This window comes from Labrus bergylta, chromosome 15, assembly GCF_963930695.1.
Source record: "Labrus bergylta chromosome 15, fLabBer1.1, whole genome shotgun sequence".
NCBI lineage: Eukaryota > Metazoa > Chordata > Actinopteri > Labriformes > Labridae > Labrus > Labrus bergylta.
Genome location: NC_089209.1, coordinates 25,684,157 through 25,704,092, shown reverse-complemented (window position 1 = coordinate 25,704,092; position 19,936 = coordinate 25,684,157). Strand labels below are relative to the sequence as shown.

General features: G+C 42.4%; 1 protein-coding gene across 1 annotated transcript in view; it reads left to right on the top strand.

Annotated features, from left to right (window-relative positions):
* The first annotated feature begins 15,611 nt into the window (after window positions 1-15,611).
* The window catches only part of slc16a10 (solute carrier family 16 member 10), a 43,001-nt gene continuing 38,676 nt past the window's right edge, over window positions 15,612-19,936 (top strand). The window contains exon 1 of the mRNA XM_020636683.3: window positions 15,612-16,156. Coding sequence (XP_020492339.2) covers window positions 15,814-16,156 — 343 coding nt within the window. The 5' untranslated portion in view covers window positions 15,612-15,813. The remainder of the gene's footprint in view (window positions 16,157-19,936) is intronic.

Sequence of the window (19,936 nt, the reverse complement as noted above, 5' to 3'; positions counted from 1 at the left end):
CATTGTAACAGGGTTGAGAAAGTAGCTTTGTATAGAAAGAGTTATTATTCTGAATGATTTATTCTAACAATATGAGTTAGATGAGTTCAAGGGACAAACAGGCTCGTATTAACATTTGCAGGACGTTGTTAATGTGACATCATGAAGTGTTGCATTGACTGTATTTCTGAAGTGTTGTTCTGTGTCTGTGTTGTTACAGTGTCTTCTGCCCGTTCACCTGAAGGACCATGACCACTGTAAGACAGTGAGAGTCTCAGCACGCCTGGCAGAGAGAAAGATTCCAGCTTTCACTCCATGTTGGTGCTGCAGGAATGACCTGGTAAGACATTTGATTTTCATATTTTCAGAAAATAATTTCCAACTGTCTCAAGTGTTAAAGTCAACTACTAGATCATTAAGAACATTAAAAACTGCTCAGTGATCCCCTGTCTATGTTGAAATGTGCTCAACATTGACAGTTCAATGAGTGTTATCTGGTCTTTAATCTAGTCGACTAGTCTGAATATGAATTAGTATTTGATCAACTGAAACCCTAAGATAAATATTTAACAAAATATGCAGAAATGAAGTAATTTAAACTATTCTTCTCTGAACGTCTGACAGAGAATCCTAACACTTAAATCTCCTTGAAACCAAATAGTTTCTGCATACTGTTTAAATTTCCTCCTGAGATTGTTAAAGTATGCTTCTGGAGCCTGACATCTTCTCCTTTGTTGGTGTTCTTTCAGGACTCAAACCACCACCACGCAGCTCCTGCTGCTGAACCGTCCAGGAAGAGGAAGCGGACCTCTATGGCCCCTCCTTCCACTTCTCCTGCTCCTCAGCACCCTGCCCTCCATGCTGACTCTCCTGCTCTGGTCCTCAGGCCCCGGGCAACAATTCCACCTGACCAGCTACCAATGGTCTCCTCTGTGGTCCCCGGTCCCCAGCCCTCCATCGCTCCTCTGCTCGATGACAGCCCACTGATGATCCACCAGTTTTCAGTGCCACAGTACCAGTCGCTCTATCACTCTGTGGTAGACGACATGCTGCGGTACAGGAATGGCCGTCTTCGACCTTACAGCAGAACTCTTGGACTTCTTAAGAAGCAGAAGCTGTGGGAGCGACTGGATCGCCCGTTGTTCACAGAAACTGTAGACGAGACAGGACTCGTTCATGTGGACATCTCATACGGGGTTGGAGTCTATCCTTCCCTGTATGATGTGGACGTATCTGGGGAACCAGAGCCTGGAGCGCCACAGAGAAAGAGAGTAAAGAACTGATACGATAGTCTTTACATTAGTTGATCAGTTAGGATCTGTAAATATTGTAAATAATTTAGATTTAAGAATAGAATTTTAGATTTACCAGTAAGTATAAGTTTAGATTAAAAAAAGGTAATAGTTAGTTAGGACAATTAGTGAAAGAACTCAAACGACATCAAGTGCCTGGATAAAAAACTTTAAGTAAACAACCTCAAGTACCTGAACCGTCCTCCACCTTCAGCCTCTTTAAAAGTCCTGCTTCAACCAGCCGTCTCAACATCAAACCTGCCTCCAGCCTTAAAAAAACATTTGCAACCTCCAACATGTGCCAGCAGCTTTTAGCATCAATATGCTGCACAGGAAATAAAATATCTTTTAACGTCCAGCTCAAGCCTCTGAACCAGACCATCAGCCTCTGCCTCCACCTGCTCCAAATTCAAGACAAGAGCCTCAAGCTCTCGAGCCTCTGTCATCTACCTGCAGCTGCCTCAACCTGCAATATGTGGATTACAGCGGCCACCAAAGCCTCAAAACCTTCCTGAACCAAAAGCCTCCACCATCAGAAACATTCAACCTACCTTCATCCTAAAAAAACATCTTCAACCTCCAACATGTGTCAGTAGCTTTTACCACCAAGATGCTACACATGGAAAGAACATCCCTCTACTTCAAGCTTTCAGGCTGTCCTCCATCTGCAGCCTCTACCAGACATGACAAGCTGCTTCCTCCACCTGCAGCCTCTATCAGACATAACAAGCTGCTTTCTCCACCTGCAGCCGCTACCAGACATAACAAGCTGCTTTCTCCACCTGCAGCCTCTATCAGACATAACAAGCTGCTTTCTCCACCTGCAGCCTCTATCAGACATAACAAGCTGCTTTCTCCACCTGCAGCCGCTACCAGACATAACAAGCTGCTTTCTCCACCTGCAGCCTCTATCAGACATAACAAGCTGCTTTCTCCACCTGCAGCCGCTACCAGACATAACAAGCTGCTTTCTCCACCTGCAGCCTCTATCAGACATAACAAGCTGCTTTCTCCACCTGCAGCCTCTATCAGACATAACAAGCTGCTTTCTCCACCTGCAGCCGCTACCAGACATAACAAGCTGCTTTCTCCACCTGTAGCCTCTACCAGACATAACAAGCTGCTTTCTCCACCTGCAGCCTCTATCAGACATAACAAGCTGCTTTCTCCACCTGTAGCCTCTATCAGACATAACAAGCTGCTTTCTCCACCTGTAGCCTCTACCAGACATAACAAGCTGCTTTCTCCACCTGTAGCTGCTACCAGACATGACAAGCTGCTTTCTCCACCTGCAGCCTCTACCAGACATGACAAGCTGCTTTCTCCACCTGCAGCCGCTACCAGACATGACAAGCTGCTTTCTCCACCTGCAGCCGCTACCAGACATGACAAGCTGCTTTCTCCACCTGCAGTCGCTACCAGACATGACAAGCTGCTTTCTCCACCTGCAGCCACTACCAGACATGACAAGCTGCTTCCTCCACCTGCAGTCTCTACCAGACATAACAAGCTGCTTCCTCCACCTGCAGCCTCTACCAGACATAACAAGCTGCTTTCTCCACCTGCAGCCACTACCAGACATGACAAGCTGCTTTCTCCACCTGCAGCCTCTACCAGACATAACAAGCTGTTTCCTCCACCTGCAGCCGCTACCAGACATAACAAGCTGCTTCCTCCACCTGCAGCCTCTACCAGACATTACAAACTGCTTCCTCCACCTGCAGCCTCTACCAGACATTACAAGCTGCTTCCTCCACCTGCAGCCTCTACCAGACATAACAAGCTGCTTCCTGCAGCCTCTCATAGTGCTGATGCCTTCACCTTGCATCTCTGCAAAGAATCTTCAGCCAATGCCATGGACCGCAGCCACTAGTAGAAACCAGTTCCAGGTTGCACCAGCTAAATGTGAGTTCAAACGTAGCCTAGTTTGAACTTAAGTTCTAACTTAAGACGTTAAGTTTACGCTCTACTAACATTTTAAGTGTTGCACCAGCTGAGATAGTTCCAAAGTAGGCATAAGGGATCATTTTGATCTCACAGCTAGTTCCTAGTAGATTCAAAGTCCTCCTTAAAATACTGTCGTCATGATGTATCAATATTTAAGGTGAATAAGCAGAGTTTACCAGCTGTTTAGAGTCAGCAGTGTGTTTTCCTGTAAGCAATGAACACTTTCCGGTGAATATTTGTGCAACACTTTGTGGTGGAAATTCAAATATGTAATAAGTAACATTACACACAGCTATTTTAAAAATGAATACTTTCATATTAAACACAAAACTCATGAGAGAATTCAGTTTACTGCTTCAACACTTGAATTAAATAAAGACTGTCAGAGTTTAAAACCTACAGTAAGTCACAAACCTTACATAACAGCCAAACACAACAAATATGTGATTTTACAATAATAAGGAGATTAAAGTTTATATAGAAGTATTTTAAGTAGATATCTGCTGTAATATTTGGCTTTTTCTATACACTTGTCAGATAGTTTAAATAATCTTGTAAACTCTGACTGTATAAAACAAACTCTTACTAGTCTTCCTCTCTCTCCCTGCCTCAGTGGCAGGTTTAGTTGTTTTAACCCTTTAATTATCAATATGTTAAGTCTATAATGTGCCCTGTGACGCGTCTTACAGTACATCAGAGCTTTTCTATCACGAACTGAAACACTGATGTTTTGTAACGTAAATTCACTGAAACATCAGGGGGTCGAATATGGATTTAATGAGAGGCTATTAAGACGTATCACTTTCTACCCAGTCGGTCGATTGAGAGAGAGAGAGAGAGAGAGAGAGAGAGAGAGAGAGAGAGAGAGAGAGAGAGAGAGAGAGAGAGAGAGAGATGCTTATGGAAAAAAAGGGAAAACTCTTGTGCTTACTGTGCGGGCGTCAAGTTGCTGTCACCACTGTTTCCATTTTTATATAACACAGTCCGTTATATGATAATTATGAAGACCAAATATAGTAAAAGACCATTCTTCTTCTACTGAGTCATTTTGCCAATCAAAAAGTGATACCCCCCTTTCCCAAACTCACTCACTGAGGGGCAGGGTTGACACAGACGACAGTGCTTCTTAAATGTAAGGGGAAAGCGGGTAGCACATAGCAACTTGTAAGTCAAACTTTTTTTTAACAGAATCAACAACAGAAAAAAGTAGCCGGCTGTAATGACATGAATAGTCGGTTGTTTTTCACACTAGCTGTAGATTTAGGTTTTAACTCTTAGATGAAATACAACGCTCTACTAGTTAAGATGAACCTTATGTCTCTGTGATGTAACCAAACAATGACACAACTTCAGGTAGAACCTAACAAGTTACAAGGATGTGGTGCGTATGCTACTATGTAACTTAAGATATAGCTTACACTTAGCTTAGCACTTAGCTGGTGCAATAGGCCACAGTAACAGTAACAATATGAAGGCAGCTGCCATCAACGCCTTTCACTCAAGCCTCTGCCAGTAAACTGCAGCCACCTAAACTGCAGTTTTTGGCTAACAGCTGTAGTCCAAGCCTCCAACTGCAGCCTCTCCTAAAATTTCAGTCTCTACCTCCACGTAGGGCTTGGGGACATGGCTTAAAAAAAATCCCTGATTTTTTTTTTTTTTACACCACACCGATTTACGATTTAAATCGATTTTTTTCTCAAACAACCTACAAAACACAGAAAGATAAATTTAATTTTAGTTTTAATTTCAACAATAATTTACCAAACCTTTTTTTTTTATATAAAATGTGCCTCTTGTAAACAAAATGAAATATTTTATTTGCATGGCATGCTCAATAGGCTATGTAATAATCAAACATTAGGTGTTTGTAAATAATGTCTTTATGTTATTATTATCTGTTTACAAACAGGCGGACTCGGGTCTGCATCCGCACATCGGAGAACAACACAGACAGCATGACAGCTACTCTACTGACTTTGCAGCTTATTTTGAGTATTTTTAGTCAGATACAGCCATAAAACTCCAGGATTTCTCCTGAATGAAGCGGGTGTTTTAGGAGTCGCAGTCTTGTGCTCGCTGGGTCACACACTTCTCCCACTCGGCTGCATGTCTCTGTTTGTGCTGCTGCATTAGGTTGCGACAGACTTTACATCGGACAGTGGCTTGCCTGAGGTCGGACGCTGCAAAACCAAACTACTTCCAGACGACTGAGGATTTTTTTTGGAACTAACTTCTGAATTTTATTAGCGCATGCTGCCATGTTGACGGATTCACTCACTAGTTTAAGAGACTTTCCGTGTGAGGAGGTGTTACTATGGATAAAAAAATCAATTTATGTTAGAAGCGATTTATAATTTCCAAAAATTGATTTTTTATTGTTATTGTTATTTTTTATTTTTTTGAGGGGGGGGGGGGGGGGGGGGGGTAATCAGTCCCTCCCTGCTAAGTGCTAATGCTAGCTCTTTAACTCAGTAGAATGCCAAAAAGAGCAACAAGAAATTCAGCCAGTCTCACAGATGACTGGAGTTGATCCTGAAGTATGTACTAATTCAAAAATAGACTTTGATTCATGAATCATGAATCCAGAATCGTTTTGAATCAAAAATCGATTCTGAATCAAATTGTGTCCCCAAGAATTGAAATCGGATAGTGAGACACCCAAAGATTCCCAGCCCTACCAGAGAAGCAGCGGAGGTTGTTTATCGTAATTATCCATGTTAAAGTGAAAATCCATTTTAATTTTTTTAAATCGTCCAAAACCATAAATTCAAATTAATCTAAAATCGCTCAGGAATACCTCCACGTTAGTAAAATGTAAGACAGCTGCCTTCGTTGCCCTCAACTCAAACCTCTGTCTACAAACTGTAGCCACCTCAAACTGCAGTTTTCTGTGCCACTACTGTATCTCCAACTCAAACCTCTGCCAGAAATCTACAGCAACCTCCACTTGCACTAGGTAGCCAAAAGCTGGAAGCCATGCCTCCAAGTCGGATCTCTTTGCCGGACAGCTGCCTCAAAATGCAGCCTCTACAAATGATGTAAATCCAACTGCATCCTCTGAGAATAACCATCAGTCTCAACCTCCACCTGAACAATATAAAGGACAGATGAAGCCTCTACCACAAACCTGTCAGCATCTGCCAAAAACCTGCAGGCCCAGCCTTCCCCCTGCAGGATATGAAACACAGCTACCTCAAATGCCTCTGCCAGAATACATCAGCTTCAACCTCCACTTGCAAGTTCAGAATCAATGCTGAAAACAGATCGACTTTGCTGCTGCTTTCAGTTTGTATAAACTGACAGCTACTGACTATCTCCGCCGATCAGCTGTTAGCTTCTCGCACAGCTTTCAGGATGTCCTCAGCTATCTGTGATCACTGGACCCTCGCCTTATTGGTGGACCGTCCTTCTTCGTCGGCCACGTTGGCTCCCTACCTGGCCTGGACCCGTTGCCCTGCAGCCTGCCAGCTGTTGGCTACTGCTGGCTACCGCTGGCTGCCGCTTCCCCCCACTCCGGCTCGGCTGCTGGCGGCGAAGAGGCCTGCCTGACAACCCGACGGCCGGCTGCTGCTCTCCTGCTCAGTGTCCAGATGGGTCCCCCATCTGCCACAAAATTGGTCCTTTCCTGATCCTGTTTGGACTCTCATTCCTGTGGTTTTCCCTGACCCCGGCTGGCGCCCGGTGCTTGCGTCTTTCATCCTGCAGCTAGCCGCTGCTCTCCCTGCTGCGGACATGGTACTCCAAACATACTCCACTCTGCAACTCCGGAATCTCGTCTGCCACTTCTCTCCGGACAACCTTGCTTCCATTAAATCCTTTGGACTCCTGCACAATCCTCGCTACGTGCATAGGGCTGCCCGATGCAAGTTTGTTTACACTGCCCGCCCAAAGCCTCCACCACCTTCTTATCAGAGCATTCTGAGCTTCTGACCTCCATCTGCTCCACGTCTCCTGCTACGCTCCTCCTTGGAGATTTTAATATTCATATGGACACTCCCAGCTGCACGTTTGCCTACGATTTCTTGTCAGTACTGGACTGCTTTAATATAACACAACTTGTTCAAGGTCCCACCCATGCCAAAGGTCACACACTGGACTTGGTCTGCTCCATTGGCACAACCCCCTCCCTGCTTCAGTGCCTTGACCTGGCTATCTCAGACCACCATGCCATCTTCTTCACTGTTTCCACCTTCAGCACCAACCAGAAACTATCAGCTTCTAACTCCACCAGTGAAATATAAAAGACAGCTGCCTCTTACACCTCCAACTCAAATCTCTGCCAAACAGCCACCACCTCCATCTGAAGCCAAGCATTGTCAGAAACCCTCAACCTCACCATCACAATATGAAAGACAGCTGCAAAAATTTTGTCAAACTCCAACCTCTGCCAGAAACCTGCAGCAGCCTCCACCTGCAGATGGTGGCTGAGAGCAGCAGCATACCTTCACCTGACCACCACGAGCTCATGCCTCTAACTCCAACCTCTGACCATTCAGGAAACAATCACCACCCTCCACATGTGCAACATTGAAGAAAGTCACTTCACATTCCTCCAACTGAAGCTCAAAAGGATTTATTTTAAATAATAAACAAAGACCATTTCACTCTTTGAACGAGTGTGGGAACTGTTGTTGTTGGTCAGAATTTACAGCACAAACATTGGGAACATCAGGTCTGACCCTGGTTTTGAATCTGAGTAACAAATATTGAAAGACGGTTAAGCCACCATTGTTCACACTTACATCTATTTAAAATCCACAGGGACTCTTCTACAAATGAGTCTGACTTATTTCAACTTAGAAGTAGGTCTTAATAGTAGACATCTTGTGTTTTCATACAAACATCTTCAAATACAAACATTGGTAAAGTCTCTTATTAAGGACTTTAAATATTGTGACAGAAAAACATTTAGATTTATTTACCAAATGTATCACTGTAGCCCTTAAAATGTGTTCAATCCCGCTCAAAGACTATCAAATGTTTAAAACTCAATAACAACTAAAAACAGCCACAATCATCAGCAGGTTGAGTGTTCAACCTAAAAGTGTCTGTTGGAGCCAAATTATAGGTTTGTTTTGTGTCATGGCATTTTCTCTACTGGGCACTATGTGTAGCCTGGGCGGATGCTGTGTTTAAAGCAGGACTCCAGGTGAGGTGGGACAGGTGATTGAATGGAGGCAAACAGTTTTTCTTCTGTGTCAGCCTGTCGGAGTAATCGCACCGAAAGCGAATTTGTTTGTTTTATTCATTGACATAGTGGTTCCTCATAGTTTCCTTTATTAATAAAAAGTGGACTACACCACGGTCGGATGATTGTGACATCGTTGAAAGAGCCCATATTCTGCCCTTTTTGGGGTTCGTATATTTAATCTATGTACCTACTAAAGTATGTTCACAATAACTAAAGTTTTAAAAAGTGTCTGTTTTCATGAACTGCCGCTCCATGCACCGGCTCACTTCTGACTCTCTCTCTGAGGCTCTGAAGTGCCCACGTTCAGAGTCCCCACGTGTGCCAAGTCTGATCTGATTGGTCGGCCTGTCGGCTCTGTCGTAATTGGTCAGTTGCTCAGTATGGTTCTCGGAAATGTCCCGCCTCTTTTACCATATTGGGAATGCAGCCACTGGCTCCGTCCGAGGGGAGCATAAACCTTTGCACCTTAGCACTACTGTGCTACCGCAGGCTACGGCATATTGTGGGTGTGCTACAGAAGTTACCGGGCGTGCAACATGAGCTGCAGGGCTTGCCACAACGAGCCAATGGGCTTAGATCAGTGATCTCACACTGACAATGACATCGGACTGACAAATTTTTATCAAGGGGGGCTAGAACCGAGCGTTACATGCAGCTAATGCTACAGCTAACAGGAGGAAGTAGGAGAAGCCACGTTTCCGCGGACTTTGAATTTTTGCAAATAGATGTGCCTAAACATGCACAGAACACTTGGAAAACACACTAAAGAGCATATAAAACCAGAAAAAGCTGAATATGGGACCTTTAATGTCCCCGACAACCATTGTAGTCACATTTAGCCATTTGTTAGCAACCGCCTCTTTAAAGACATGTAAAAACTTCAGCAGTGGGGGTATTACCTAACGTAGTTTATGTGGTCTAACAAAACACCAACATCTCTTCAGCTTGTGTTAACCACAGACCTTATTTCAGGTGTCTAACCACAAACCCATTCACAATTCAAGAGTTTAAGAGGATAGACCCTATGGTGCTAAAATGCTAACTCACTTCTGGGTTTTAGGACTCATTCCTATGGCGCTCTATAGTGGCACAATTGGTTTACAAAATTATAAATGTAAAGAAAATGTAACAAAAAAAAAAGTAAATATCTATAGGTCTTTTAAATAATTAATTACTATCACCAAAGTTACAATATTTATAATAACAGTGTGATATTATAATATAATATATTAGAATAATACAATACTAAAAAGGGTATTTTACATATAAAGTCAATAAACATTCAGGCTAAAGCTCCTTTAAGTATAACACAATATCAAATTCAAGGCTATGCTGCCATCTTGTGGTGACAACACGATACAGCTAATTCAGAAACTGTTCCCGCTCAAACTACTGAGGACAACTCCATATAAGGAAATGTTCCGGTCACGTTCATTCATAACGGCCATTAGCAGCTAGCTAAATGCTAGTCGTTTACATAAATTAAATTGACAAGCCCTCACAAAGTGGTCAAACTACACATATATGGGCATTTCGTTTGTTATCGGATCTAAACAGTAAATGCTGATAAGTTTAACACATAACATGAGACTACTATTACACTTAATTAATATCCAAGCGCACAGAGTGGGAACTTACCCACAGTAATAGATCGTTCTGTGCGATACCCAAAATGCACCGCGTTTAGTACAAAAGTAACTTCCGCTGTGGATTTACAAAATAAAACTAAAACGAAACCATGCTCTCGTTTGTCCCAAGTTTGACAGGAATTTAACAACAAACTACAAACTTAAGTTAATTGTTTACACTGTTAAAAAAAAATATATATATATAGCGAGAGAATAAATAAACAGAGAGTGAATGAAAGAAAGATAACCACTATTCTTCCTGGTATAAATGGCATCTCCTTTTATTTATTATTTTGAGAAATATTGTGACAATAAAATTCACATTTCACTGAAGCTATTGACCTTTTTCTATTTTACACAAAAACGCACGTTAAGTAAGGACTTGTAGCTTTTTCAGCTGCACATATGTTTTAAAGAGACAGCCTCAGTTGGACACCTTAATAATAATAAATCACAACAATTACCTTAAATTATGGCTATGCACAGACTCTATATATTTACCTCCACTGACGCACCTTGCCTTATAAAGCTGTTGTGCAGCTGTAACAGAGGTCTGCTCTATATTGGACAGGTGTCATTTCAATCTGTGATTTAAATAGTGTAAAGATTTTATACTGTAGAGACCCCAAATGGAGAGTCGCTCTGAGATCGGACAGTTTGTGGAGCAAAGGCTCATGGGAATGTTAGTGTCCAGTTAATAAAAGTGTGTTAATAACTTTAAAGTCAATTTTCAGTATTGTGGTTGTTATAATTGGTAATTGTTCATGTTTAATGCCATTTCCACTGTGATAGAGAATGTGAAATCAGTTAACGATTGTTCAACCATGAGTGTGAGAGAGCAGCTAATGTATATATTTAGATTTTCCTCGCAAAAATTTACGTATTCAATTAGTTAAACTAGGTATTTATCAATTTAATTATTCCAAGTGTTAATTTATTAATAAACTGGACAGGGTTAATTGTGCAGTACATCTCATACAGAGGCCATTCAAAGTGCAATAAGATAGATAGATAGATAGACAATTTATTAATCCTGAGAAACATACAGAAGTTGTGTAAGAGAAAGAAGTTTCAATAAAAGATAAAAGTGCGCTGAATAATGTAAAGTCAAATGCACATGAGCCTGAAACATGCATAACTTACACATGTAGTCTGTCTGTATTTTCTGCCATGCTATCTTCCTGGCTTTTCTGCAGTTTTACCTTCTTTCTTTTTAGTGATACAATCTGTAAATTTTTCGCACAGCTCAAACAGCAGCGTTGGTTCAGCTGTTGAAACGAACAGCGCTCTAACTCTCCCCTCTGCGTGACTCATTTGATCGTCTTTTCATTTGGGCTTCTTGTAAACCTCGGGTGCGTTCAAATAGCCAGACTATGCAAGCCTGGCTTGGGTCAGTCCTGATTTAATTCAGGCTGATTTGCTTTCATGGAACAACTTGAGACTTAATTAGGAGATGGAGTTAGTTTCAGTCTGACTTGAGCTTGGCTTTCTTCAGCCGTGTTGATGGAATACCCCCAAGGTACAGGTTAACACAACTTTAGTTAACTGTTGAAGTTCTACTATGTTCACCACTGAAGTGCACAGTGTAACTTCAGGGCTGTAGAGTATCTCTACATGTACTTCTGTGGAGTTAATCCTTTTTAAAAATAATTTCTTAGGAGCTTTGTTTCTGAACAGTGGTGGAAGGCAGCCCTATGGGGCTTACAACAATCCACACATTGACCCAATAAAAACACCTTACCCAAGTCAAAAAGAAGGGATTTAGTACCACTACTCTAAGATCAACTCAAAACTAATGTACCTGAACACAAGAACACACACTCCCTGACTGTGAGGTACAGCAGTCCCAACTCCAAACACCGCTCTCTCTCCTGAAACCAGCACTAGGCTTTTAAGCATCGAGGCCAGGTGTGCCTCATTGTTCAATTAGTAGTTTCACCTGGGCTGGAGACAACAGGGAGTGGAGAAGGAACAAAACAGCTTCCTGTGGTGAACGTTAGTGTGCATTAGTGACACCAAGAGAAGTGAGAGTGGGTCGAGCTTAAGTCCAGTTCTAAGCATTTACTGTTTCATGCAGGACGGATTCCCAATATGTCTGTGACTTTGGGCGGCACCAAAGACTATGAAAGGTTACTTGTTTGCATTTTGGAGCGGCAGTGACTTAGTCTGTAGTGAACGGGAGGATCCTCAGTTCATGTCCTGGTATGGAAGTTGGTCTGGTAGCTGGAGAGGTGCCAGGTCACTGCCAGGTGCCCTTGAGCAAGGCACTGAACCCCTTAAGCTCGGTCGCCCTTTCATGTGTAACCCTTCACTCATCTCTCCATTAGTGCACGGGTCCTGTTTGTGCATGTGTGTGTGTTTGGGGTCTATGTGTGAGAGAAGCATGTCTCTCTATAACAGTGTAACAATAACAGTGTAAACCAGAATTTTCCCTCTGGGATTAATAAAAAATTCAATAAAAAATGAAAGAAGAGATTGTTGGATTAATTTTGGAGAGGCGATCAGGCAGTGTAAAAAACAAAAAAACAAAACAAAAAAAAAACAGAAATCTTTGTCCATATCACTTTAAGGCCACAAGAGGTCGCTGATTGACAGCCAAACACACAACTCATCTGTGGATCATAAAGGTAACCTCTATAGTACTGTCAGGAGTAATTTAATGCTTTTAATTTTTGAGTTTCATCCATTACAGTCATAACAAAAGGTGAGGGTGACATTAATCAAGAAGGTTTATTATATTACTTTCCTGAGATGACTTTAGGGAATGAGGGGAGTAATAATCAAACCCAGGGAGAAGAAGGAGGAACTCAGTATAAGCTCATTTTAAAGGATTTATTAACAAACTAAAGAACAATGTACAACACAAAACAAAAAGAGAAGCCGTTTTAGTTTTAAGTGAAGTCCAAAAAACAACTACCAGCTGCCTCCTCTCTGCTGCTCTTTATACTCCAGCTCCTGATTGATAAGTTGTCATAGGTGAGTGTGGCTGCACTGAGGCTGACAAGCAGCAGCTGGACGGCACACAGGAGAGAGAGAGAGAGGGAGAGAAAACACAAAAACACAGAACTTTACGGCTACTAGCATAGTGAGGTGATGGGACTGGGTTGTCCAGACATTTTTTATTTGGGGTGGCCCACCTGGGGCACTGACATATGATGTTTGTGGGCACATGCACGCAAATTATTATTTTTAATTTTTTACCATTTCCGCTAAAATTTAAGTCATACAATTTGGCAACATATAAATCTTCTTAGCTTGATTCTTTTGGGACTCAAAAACAAAGATGTGAAAAATAACCATTTTAAGTACTTAGGAAATTGCATGCAAACTTGTACGCTGACTTATTTGGAAAGATAAATGTATTGGCAAGTTAGTCCATTAGAAGATCCACAGTGTGCACACGTTTGTATTTGGGGATTTTATGGAAAGAGCAAAGTATTCATTAAAAACTGAAAAAACTACTGTTGAAAATAGACAGAATAGTTGATTAGTAGATGAGCCCTGCCTTTGATCAGGCTAATAGCCAAACATAGATTTGGACTTTGGGGTGACCAGTCAGATTTCAAGGGGGGCCCATGCCACCCTGCAGGTGTAAATCTACAGGTCTATCTCAGGTCTACTTTCCTCCTACCTTCTGACCTCCATCAGTCAGAAGAGTTCAGGGACTTATAATCTTTGACCCTGCAGGACCTCTTTTTTACCGTCTGTTCCAAAAGTCAGAACTAAACTGGAAAAAAGGCGTTTCAGTTTGCTGCTCCCTACGTTGAACGAATCTTTAAGACTTAACGAGCGTCTCTGATTGGGCGCTTATAAGAGGATGTTAAATGACTTGGAGGTGGACACATCTGGCTGTAGATGTTCTCCCTGAGGTGTTTGTGGCTGATCTCGACAAACATTTGCTGTTTAAATGTATCATTTGTTTCTTTTACTGTCTAATAATGTTATTTGTTTTTTTTGTAGATGTATGTGTGGATGCTCGTTGTTTGTTTGAAACTTTGCCATTCATGGCCAGGACACTCCTGAAGAAGATTTATTTTGGGGCTTTTTGTGCCTTTATCGTAAAGATAGGATGGTGAATAGAGTGATGAATCAGGGAGAAAGAGTGGGGAATGACGGAATCAAACCCAGGCCGTTCGCTTGGATGAGCCTCTGTACATGGGACGTGCACACTAACCACTAGGCTACTGGCACACCCATGGCCAGGACACTCTTGCAGAAGAGATTTCTAAGCATAACAAGAACTGGTTAAATAAAGTCTAAATGAATACTTGCTGGAACAGAAGATGTATCAGTATTGGAGATATTTAAGCCTTTAGTTTCTTTGTGTTTCATTTCAGGAGCTGTAAAAATAGGCAATGCTCCACTACTCCTTATAAGCCCACTATACATCCACTCTGCAGGAAGAGTGATGACATACGTTCTCTGTGATCTTTGCTCTGTAATCATCCAAGCGGACCAGTTTCAGGGTCAAATACCCCCAAGACACTCAGTGATGGCTGCCCAGATTATGAGACGAAATGTAAATAGAAGAATACTGCATTAGCCTTCTATATGGTTCATTATCCAAAGTCAACAATCAATCAACTTCAGTGCATCAACAACTCTGCAGGAACCAGACGTTCAGGGCAGGGTTCGATCCCCAGCTCCTGCAGCCACATGTCCGATGTGTCTTTGGGCAAGACACTTAACCCCAAGTTGCTCCCACTGCTGCATCAGCGACGTTTGGATATTTATGAATGGATTAGCTAATACTGATAGACTCTTTCCACAGCAGCCTCTACCATCAGTGTGTGAATGTGTAGGTGTGACCTGTGGAGTAAAGGTCGTCAGACGACTAGAAAAGCTCTCGCCAAGGTCAAGTCCATTTGCCATTCACATCAACACTCCATGTTTCCTGTAAATCTACTAATGTTTTTTGCCTTATCTTCAGCTTTAAGTGACTGAAAATGAACCAAATAAACAAATAGAGGGCACGAGACAAGCTTGAAAAGAAACAGGAAAAGACCAACGCTCTGTCTTCAGAAGAAATTTCTTGTTTTCCTGTCTTTTTTTTAAATAATCAAACTACCGTAATAATTATTAATTACTAATCCAGGTTACCTGGAATCATGGCCCCCTTATCCATATCTTCACAGTACCTAGATAATGTATTTGTCCTCTATATGACTGAATGATTTTATTTTGCATGACCTGATCTCCAACCAGCCCCTCTAACATTTCTCCTCCACCTTTTCTTCAAATTTCTGCAAACCACGCTCTGCATGTCGAGTCCATCTGCTGTCCTGGCACTTTTTTTAATTTTATTTTTAGCCGCTTGGGAAAAAAGGGGAAGCGAAACCTCTAACAGCAGCACGGAGGCGTTTAACAAATGAACCATGAAACTGCACAGCCTATTGATTTTACTTCCTTGACCCTATCTCCGGGCGAACAAAAAAATATTTACAAAAAACATATTCCGTCTGCATTTCATTACTTGGTCGTCATGGGGATGGGGAAATGACAGCATCCAATCAGCTGCAGGATTCCCCTTGGCCCCGCCCCTCCGCGCCGTCTATTTATATTATTGCGGCCGCAGATTTTTGACAGTTACTGTAGGAAAAGATGCAGCGCTTCAACTGCAGCTCGACCTGAATGAAAGCAGCTTCAAGTCTCGAGCAGTCTTTTGTTTTATTTGTTATCTTTTTTCCTACCAGTCATTGTCAGGCTGCATACCTTCAGATTTTAATACTGCGCAAAGCCGTGTCTTATTTCATTTAAAGCTGAGCTAACATTCACAATGACAGAAATGAACAACATGCCGGACGGTGACACGGCGGGTAAGGATGCAGTGCCGGCGGAGGAGAAGCGGCCAGAGGAGGAGGAGGAGGAGGAGGAGGAGAGGAAAGAGAACGGGGACAGCAAAGTGAGTCCCCCGGAGAAACCCACGGCTCCTGCTGCCGCTGCACCGGAGGAGGTCGAGTTCGTGCACCCTGAAGGCGGCTGGGGGTGGGTGGTGATGCTGGCTGCCATGTGGTGCAATGGCTCGGTGTTTGGGATCCAGAACGCCTTCGGTATACTCTTTTTGTCCCTCCTCCGGGAGTTTGGCTCCGAGAAAGATCAAGACCTCCGCTTCAGGACAGGTGAGTGGGGGGATGGGGAGTCGGGGGGGGGGGGGGGGGGAGAGAGTTAAATATATACATCTGTTCAATTTGAATATCTTCCTCGGTCGTTTTACTTTATATTTTATAAATACGGTAAATTAATGTCTCAGTGAGAGCGGCTGTAACGGTTACTTTTCAAAAAAGACGTTAAGTCGTTGAGTCAATGCTAACGGTAACCGGTGTTTGTGACCTCTGACCTCTGCACCGGTCGACCCCTCCACTCACTCTCATCGTGTCTCTTTTTCTCTCTTCTTTTAAACAACATTATGGGTCGTTATGTTGTAACTGTTCATACTGGAGCCTCATTTAGCTTACATCACCTATAGTGAGTAATATGTAGTTTCCTGCATTAAAGAACTACAACTCTGAACACAAGCAGCTGTGGTTACATGCTGACACAACTGTGAAGATGTGGTAAGCTTCTGTAGGGGCAAGGTGCTACTAGGGTGGTGTAACATTTTGTTTTGGCCTTACATTGTTTTTATTTATCTGTGGTTGTGTTTTCTGTCATAAACAGAGTGGAACAAAAGTGAAAGTTTTCAGTTTGTAGTTCCTGCATGCTGTCTGCAAACAATAGGAGTCAGAGAAAACCTGTGCTACATTATGAACTCTCCCACCTTTTTTTGGGTTTACCCCCCCACATTTTCCTCTACTGACTGTCACCTCTGGAGGTCTGGAGGGATCATGTGTTCTGTTGTACCAGACAGATTTTGGATTTAAGGCTTAAAGCGATACTGATATGGCGGCCAGTGTAGTGAATTCAAGTTGGAGTGAGTGTACAGTAATGGCTCTCAACTGGTCTAGCCTCAGGACTCACCACCCACCACCAACTCCTTAATGCGAAATTGCGTCCAAAATGTCATTAAAAATGGTGCAGTTTGGATCTTAGACGGTACAAAACATGTGACAGAACCAGAGACTGTAAATATTAAAGGACAGAGTCTGAGTGACATCATCCATCTGTTCCTGCAGAGTCCCATCCATGGTGGTCTCCATGCTCGAAATCCTTTCTCAGTCTAACTTTTAGTCAACCTAACAACAGACTGAGAGCTGGAGCTGAGGTGGGTTTTTTTTAAAAACTCTTTTTACAAACCGTTACATTGCTTCCGCTTGTCGATCAGGTCAGCTAACCAGACCTATTTCTTTTTTTAACCAGGCTGTAAACAAGTACATTTTTGCTTGAAAAAATTGGCTTTTTTGAATGGGTGTGTTTGTGACTTCCTGTGCTTCTTCAGCAAGCCTCAAGTGGACACTCGAGGAACTGCAGGATTTTGCACTTCAGCATCAGCTTAATCGTTCAACATCGGAGGTTGCTGCTTTGACAGAACAAAGTATCTAAACAAAACAAACAAGTTTAGACATCGCTTCATAGACTTTTTGACACATTCTTTTTCCAGGCACAGACTCTCGCGGCCAGCTAAAAAATTGTTTAACAACCAACTTTTGGGTCCCAACCCACCAGTTGAGAACCACTCACGTAGACCTTTTCTTATAAAGTTGCACATGAGTCTTAATGAAAGTAGTGGGGGTCTCAGAACAACACCACATGGGTGCAGGGTGGATAAATTCAGCTTTTGAGATAAGGAGCCTTTGAGGGTAAGGAGCTCGAGGTAGAGCTACTCATTGACACCAACAGGAACCAGCTGAGTTGGTTCAAGCATCTGATTAGCATTTCTCCTCAGCAGCTTCCACCGGAGATGTTCTCTGAGGAGAACCAGAGTAGACCCAGAGCTTTCTGGAGGGTTAATATAGCTCATATGGCCTAAGGGTCTCCATGATAAGACTAAGACAAGAGATGGATGGATCCTTTTGTAAATTGTCAACCATTCCTAGGGAACAGCCATACTGCTGTGCTATATGTGCTGCAGACAGAGAAGAGAAGACAAGCTACATGATGACAATGTTTAAACCAGCCCAAGCATTTTAATTAGACGTTCTACATAAGACGTTTTCATATGGGATTCATGCTGAAACAAACATTTGTGACAGGCCAATACTTACCAGATGCTATTGATGATATTTTCAAACGTAACTAGGTTGGCATGTGCAGCCGTTTTGTTTCATATACAAATTTCCAGAGGATTTCAGTTGAGCTGTTTCCTGTTTCTCACTTTCATAAAAAAGCGGTTTCTTGTCATGAGCAGGTTGTAGTAGATTGCAGATTGGCGAGGTACAGTCAGGGAACTTCCCCCCTGTGTGTGAAAGTGAGACAGAGAGATGATCTAACCCCATGAATAATGTCTCCATGTGGTTCTGCTGCGATTGTAACCACCTGTTGTTTGTGATGCTGTTTGGCAGATGAGTCTGTACGAGTTGAGCTGCATGTAGAACCCTTTTTTTTTGACTCCCTTAATTCAAACAGTTACCATTGTGTGTGGACTCAAAAGCTGCTTTAACAATGAGGGGATCCGTGTGTGACGTGGTAAAGGTTTAGTTTAACAGCTGCAATTTCTTCAGCTTCTTTACTGTCCTAGTTGTCTTCCTTAATGCCACCACCCAATACCCTTACCCACTGACCAGAGATCATCTGCAGTGTTGTCTTGATGAGTGCTGACTTCCCCCAAGTGAGGCTGACTACTACACAGCTGAAATGTGGGGGAGGGACATTCAAAGCTTTCTTTTTACAACTTTCAACGAGGGTGCAACTTCTATTTCTGTTTTCAAAAGACAACCGATAAAGGCATCCGTAAAGAAGCCACTTCTGTCTTCTGCAAGGCTCAACAACTGATTTTGTCTTTGGCTGTTTCTGGTTTCTAATTGACCTTTACCTTTACCTTACCATAAAAAGTAAATTACTGCAGAAATCCTTCCTGTTGTGTTGACTGTAGTACTCAGAATAAAACACTGAGCCTGTCAGATGGTGAAGACCAGCGTTAGTCTTGATTGCCTGTATTTAAATGAGGGAATACAAACAAGTAAAGGTTGTATTTATTGTTTTTTCCATTCGATAATCTCCAACAAAAGGAATATTTACATTACGAGGCATGCAGAGCAGTGGTATCCATACAACAGAACACACTGTGCCTGTGGAGTCGGTTCAGATTCAGCATGTTATGTAAGGAGTTAGGTCTCTGCAAACCTTTGAACGTGCATTCAGTCTCAACAGAGATGGTCTTGGCAGCTGCTCTGTTTTGGGTTTTACTGAAGTCTGAATTGGTCAGAACTTTTCATCGATGACCAGTATGTCCTGAGATCCTCTTACTGCTCACTTTGCTGTGTGTCAGATTGGCTTTTTGCCTCTCAGCTCTGTTTCCTCTCCTCTGATCGAATTTCTCAAAGAACACACATATTGAACTGAGGACTTTAGCTTTGTGTTGCTTCATTTTATGAGAAGGTGACATTCTTTGGAGTTGCTGGAGCCGGTAATGTTCTGGGTCCTAGCATGAGTTTTGTAAAGATAAATCAAGGAGCAGGCATGAACTGAAAGCTAATGTTCAGTTCTGGGCGAGAAGAAGTGTGAGGAGTAAGAAAATCTCCATACACTTCTGTATTATCGTCATTGTTTTCTAATCATAACCTTGGATTATTTGACCTCACTTTTCTGTTAGCATTACAAACAATTGATCTTTTTTTTTTTTTCTCCTATTACACTTTTCCTAAAATTAGATCAATGAATCTCAGTTTATTAAATCCTAACCATCATGACTGAACCAAAGTCTTAGATACACACAGCTCATACCTGCCCTATACTGAACCTGTTGACTCTCAGACCTCTTGTTGCCCCCAAAGAGCTGCTCTGGTCCGAGAGGGATCCTGTTT